This window comes from Caretta caretta, chromosome 1 (assembly GCF_965140235.1).
Source record: "Caretta caretta isolate rCarCar2 chromosome 1, rCarCar1.hap1, whole genome shotgun sequence".
NCBI lineage: Eukaryota > Metazoa > Chordata > Testudines > Cheloniidae > Caretta > Caretta caretta.
This window is the reverse complement of record NC_134206.1, coordinates 303,908,295-303,914,294: the sequence shown is the minus strand read 5'-3', so window position 1 is coordinate 303,914,294 and position 6,000 is coordinate 303,908,295. Positions and strand designations below refer to the sequence as shown.

Here is a 6,000-nt window from a genome sequence, read left to right as displayed (position 1 = left end):
AGGATTCAAACTGAAGTCAGTTTTTTTTTCCATCTGACTTCTAGCAGCAATATATAATATAGCAAAGCTTCATTCCTTCTTCATATGGCGATCTGGGTTCTTTCATCTCTAGCACCAGATGCTCATCAAATGCCAGCCACCACGAATTGCTACACTGTAGATGTTCAGATAAAATAAAACAAAACTGTGTACATAAACAACAATATGCTACTGAGAATTAAATGGAGAAAAAACACAGCATGAATTCAAAAACAAAGTAGCATCCATCAAGATAAAATATTATAAGTTTACATACAGTTTTTATTGCCTATTTTCTTTATTTGGTATTCCCATTCATTTACAATCAGTGTGTTTATAGCAATCATGGGCTAAATCACACAAGTATGTAAGTGAGATCAGATTTTTCCTTTTAGTCTTGCAGGTAGAATGCCTGAAGATTAGTAAACCTCTCTCTCAACATTTAGGCTTTCCTTAATTGTTGTTCTCTTCACGCAGAAGTTGGTTTAAAACACTGCTTTGTCTCAGAGCCTCTAGGTCGGAAATATCTTCACTAATGATAGGGACATCTTCGCTTTGATCCTTGGCTGTCAGTTCATCTTCACTGTCTGACAGTGTACATAGGAGTGTATCATTTTCATAGGTAGGAAAATAATACCTGAAAGTGACAAAATGTAAGAATAAAATATTACTAGAGGGCCACACATTGCATTGAACATGTAGGCTGAGTGCTAGGAGTTAACTGTAAATATCCAACTTAAGTGCAAATGGAAGCCTGACTGGGAGGAGACTGGCTGTCCAGGTGGGGGAGGGGGAGAGGAGGAGGAGGAGGAAATGGCTGGGGGGAAGGCTTTAGTGGGGGACCAAGGGAAGACTGGCTGGAGTGGGGGTGGGAAGGGTCAGTCTGGAGGGGGGCAGTGAGGGATGTAGCTGGGTGCACAGCAATGAAGCGTGTAACCCTTTAGTAAGCTGCTGCCTGTGATGTGTAGACAGCAGCAGAGGGCTCCAGAGAGATTCCTCTGCCCATAGCACCAAATGGATACACTGTGAGCCTGACTTTAATGGAAATCAGGCTTTTCTGGATTTCAGTCAATAAGGTTCTGCCCACTGAGCACCCCCTGAAGTTTTGGAATTGATCAGATGCAGCATTCCAAAGTTATCATGCTCCATACAGACAAATGGAGAAATGCCATCAAGTGAAGCGTAGTGTCACATTTCAATTGGGCAAGAAGTTTGACTCACTGGACCACAAATGGTCAGTCATAGTATATTATGCTGCATATACCAAACAGCCAGACACTTGTTCACAATTGCTGCAAGCTTTCTGCAGATCCCATGGGACAAAGCCAATGCCTCATTATAGAGATTTCTGCAAGATTTGCAATCCCTACCTGAACGATTCTGCAGGGAAAGATTACTTTTTAGTTGTTTTCACTATATATTTTCTCATGCTCTGGTTTTAAAGGGTGGTTATACCCTTATCGCAGCATAGTTGGATTCTTGAGAGTAAAACCTCAATATTTTTTCTTCCCTGGACACTTTTTATTGAAAAAAAAAAACAAAAAAACCCCCACTTTTTTTTTTCCTCATCGCTCCATTGCCTAGCAGAAGGGACAGGCTGGGATTACTGTTGCAGCTGTCTGAGCAGGAGGAAAGCAAGCAGGTGAGAAAACAGCATCCTAGTGGAAGCTAAGCTGTTGTGTTAACTGGACCCCTCCACAACCAGAGCCAGTATGATGAAGCATAGGAGATGGGAACTAAAAAGTTAGGTTGACCCAGCTACATCACCCCAGGGTTTGAAAAATCCACACCTCTGAGTAACATAGTTAAGCCGACCTAACTCCTGGTGTAGAGGGTGCTAAATTTACAGAAGAATTCTTCCATCAACCCAGTTACTGCCTGGGAGGTGGATTAACTATAGTGAAGGGAGAACCCCTCCCATTGCTGGAGTGAATATCTGCACTGAAGCGCTGCAGCTGTACCACTGTAGCATTTTAAGTGTAGATACAGCCATATAATTCTACTGTAAGAGTCCAGAACTTTACAGCTCCCAGCAGAGCCCCTGCAGATGTTTCGGGCAATTAAGCTGTTTTTAAGCCGACTTCTAGCGGGCATGAATCTGCTGGCTTTCTGGGATGGGAGTTATAAAGCATGAAGTGGAACAGAGTATTTGAAAAGTCAGGTTGCTACTGTATCTTATAAGAGCCACATAAGGACTAGGGGAAGTAAGCGTTCAGCTGTCTGAAGCCAGTTCCTTCTTCCTGTTTTTTCACCTGTGTAGCATGTTGTCCCTGACTGTGGCAACATAGCGTTAAGGCATCTGGGACAGCAGTCTGTGCCAAAGCCCCGGGAGTTTCACACAGTGTGGGGACTTACAATTTTGGCTAGGCCTGAGGCAGCTGTGCTCATACCATCACTTGGGCCTGGAAGAGCTAGGTAGCTCTGGGTACCATAGTATTGCCAGAGAATGGACCTTTCAGACCATACTCATCTGAGGCAGAATCAAATAGGAACTTAAATGCTGGAGGAAAAACACAAGTTAGCACGTACTGTGGTTGATCCCATGTAGACCTGGTTGGCAGGAATGTAATGTGTTTGGTCACTTCCATGTGACTTATTAATTCAGTCTTAGACTGAAACATCTCCTTGCAGTTGTAACATCGACACTGATGGATTTCCCTTCTGATGAAGTTCACTAACTTCACTTGCTGATAAAACTTCAAACCTGGCAAATGGCAGAAAACAACAACCTAAGAGATACAAAATACAAAGAAGCACTTGTAATGCAAAGGAATTTGACTGAAGGCATACACAGGCAGAGTCCTATAACTCAGCAAACGTTTATCCCTGTATACTTTTTTGTAGCTGAAGCAGAATTGGTCAGTAATACAACTTAAAAATTAAGGACACTTTGTTTCCCTTCACCGCATGGCAGAGAGCCTTATGGCTTTGGGCACAGGGTGCACTGTGCTTCCTGCCATGTAAAGTGGAAGGAATCCCAATAGCATTTTTGAAATAATGATTGAAGGGGTCTTGTGGCAGAGTCTTAGACCCTTCGACTGGGGATCTGCAGAAGGTTATTCCATGAAAGAACCCAAAATGTCAAGAGGCAATATCAAATACCCGGAGATAGCTATTTCATGGGAAGTATTAGCAGCAGTTCCAAAAAACAGAATAGACTTGGCTGTCCTTTGTCAGCTGGCAAGGCAGCGATTCCATAAAGGAAAACTTAAAATCTGAAAAAAATTAAAGTGATGAAGTTGTTTTCCTGTAGTGTTATGCTGTGGTTTTCCCCACATTAATGACAGATGCTGACAATTACAGTATCTCTTACTCACCATGCTCTGCCTTTATTTTAAGAAGGTCAAATCCATGTGCTTCCTGGAAAAAAAACATAGCTTATTATTATTACCACTACTTCTAGTATTCCAAGTTGAAAGCAGCTCAATGTTTATATAGTCAGGCTAACACAGACAGATAGATTTGTGTTTGCCAGAAATTTTTGTATGTGGTTAGTTTAATTACCATTCTCTGTTTAACATCTAAGTTTCAATTTTGTAGCATGTTTAACTATAATAAATGCTAAGTCAGCAAATCATTGTAGTTAATAAAATGTTATTGCTGCCTCTATTATCTTACCATGTAAACTTGCCAGAGATGGTGATTCACATTCTCATTGTAAAACTTGGCTCCAATGAATTTTCCATAAAGCAGACACTGGAGATGCAATGACAGTATTCTGCACTAAAGAGGGCATTCTCTGATTGCATTTTGCATCATTCTGAATGCAAGTTGTATATTCGTAGTGCAACAGAAGACCCTGATCTCAACAGCGCTGCCACAATCCTACTTTTCACTTCAAACTGATAAAAAAAAATGTGATTTAAACATATTTGTACCTTACCTTCATGTGGAAACATAATTTTTCGGTAGTGTCTGCTTGCTTTTCACAAAACAGGCAAACTGCACAGACAGGATGCTCCTCCCAATCAGACCAGTCTCTATGATGATGAAGGAGACAAGGTGTTTGTTTAATTGAAAAGGGCCTGAAGAGACTTTTTGTGAAAGATAAGATGATGTGAAAGTGTGAGCCAAATTTTCCTCTCACTGAACTACAATAAGTGAAGAGTTTTTTCCTTCAGTCGAGTTACCATAGTTTGGATTTATTATTAATTCTATTATTATAGCGCCTAGAAACCCTAGTTATGGACCAAGATGCCAATATGCTACATTGGTAGAATTTAGTCCCTTGACTAAAAAATTCAAAGCTAGAGGTTATCAAAGGTCAGATTTGGCTTTTAGTTACAGTATTGTAGATTCAGAGTAACTCTACTGACTTCAATATGGCTACTCTGAGCGCAAAATATAGCCAAACACAAATATACAATGTTGCTGGAATTTGGCTCTCAGAACCTGTTCAGGCCACTACTCTAGTGAACTTCCCTGAAGAGAAGTACTAGAGCTCCTTCTTGGGCTACTGGGGCTCTGAACTGCTCTACAATTAACCCCATTTACAGTTAGGACCCTGTGCAGTGGATAGCAGTGCAGGCAAATTCTGTAATGCTTAATCGAATAAGTAAATCGAATCTGGTAAGCTACAGCAAATTGCTTTTTAATTGAATATTTCCATAAAGTCTTTCACACCTTACTGTGCCTCTCTAATTTTTTCATATACTAACAAAAGACACAAATGACAGGCAGCTGGAGTTTTCTCAATTTTATGTACCTATCAAACATTATTATTCCATAGAACAGATTCTTGTTTCTGCTACATTTAGTGCAAGCGCACACACGTTTTATTTAAGCAATAAGTTACATCCAGATCTGTAGTGATACTCTGAAATAATAATACTTAGCACTTATACAGAGCTTTCACCTAAGGATTTCAGAGTACTTTACCTACGCTGATTCATCAAGCTTCACAACACCTATGTGGGGTAGAAAAGTATTATTATACCCATATTTTACATGTAGGTAAACTGAAGCTAAAAATCACAGGCAGAACCAGGAACAATCATCAGTAGTTTTGATGCCCAATCCAGTGCTTTAACCACTAGAAAATGCTTCCTACTTATTAATGATTTCCTTATTCACTTAAGTAGGGTTGAGCATTTGCCAAGCTCTAATAAGTGAAAAGCAATTCAGCCATTTCTGAGTATTAAGAAAGAGAGGGGAAAATATGCTTTATCCGAATTATAAATTTTTTTTTGATGACCCTCATTTGAAACAGTTTTGCAGTCAAAACAGCTTCACATTGAAAGACTAAATGTGGCTTGGAAGTTAGCCCTCCCTGAGAAGTGTCTTTGATGAAGTATTCCTATTTTTAAGAAAGGTAAGAAATGCGATCCGGGTAACTACAGGCCTGTTAGTTTGACATCTGTAGTATGCAAGGTCTTGGAAAAAATTTTGAAGGAGAAAGTAGTTAAGGACATTGAGGTCAATGGTAATTGGGACAAAATACAACATGGCTTTACAAAAGGTAAATCATGTCAAACCAACCTGATCTCCTTCTATGAGAAGGTAACAGATTTTTTAGACAAAGGGAATGCAGTGGATCTAATTTACCTCAATTTCAGTAAGGCATTTGATACGGTTCCACATGGAGAATTATTAGCTAAATTGGAAAAGATGGGGATCAATATGAAAACTGAAAGGTGGATAAGGAACTGGTTAAAGGGGAGACTACAGTGGGTCACACTGAAAGGGGAACTGTCAGGCTGGAAGGAGGTTACAAGTGGAGTTCCTCCAGGATTGGTTTTGGGACCAATCTTATTTAATCTTTTTATTACTGACTTGGCACAAAAAGCGGGAATGTGCTAATAAAGTTTGCGGATGACACAAAGCTGGGAGGTATTGCCAATACAGAGAAGGACCGGGATATCATACAGAAAGATCTTGATGACCCTGTAAACTGGAGTAATAGTAATAGGATGAAATTTAATAGTGAAAAGTGAAAGGTCATGCATTTAGGGATTAATAACAAGAATTTCTATTATCATCTGG

The 6,000-nt window shown here is 39.9% G+C and overlaps 1 protein-coding gene across 3 annotated transcripts in view; it reads right to left on the bottom strand.

Moving 5' to 3' along the window:
* Positions 1–279: 279 nt before the first annotated feature.
* The window catches only part of ZNF277 (zinc finger protein 277), a 92,411-nt gene continuing 86,690 nt past the window's right edge, over positions 280–6,000 (bottom strand). For 2 of the 3 annotated variants that reach the window (XM_075124424.1, XM_048836089.2), the window contains 4 exons: positions 3,902–3,998; positions 3,336–3,378; positions 2,548–2,722; positions 280–655 (listed from right to left, as the gene is read on the bottom strand). In XM_075124424.1, the coding sequence (XP_074980525.1) occupies positions 472–655; positions 2,548–2,722; positions 3,336–3,378; positions 3,902–3,998 (499 nt within the window). In that variant the 3' untranslated portion in view covers positions 280–471. Of the gene's footprint in view, positions 656–2,547; positions 2,748–3,335; positions 3,379–3,901; positions 3,999–6,000 lie in introns of all 3 variants that reach the window. The other variant, XR_012666514.1, reaches the window with a different exon arrangement.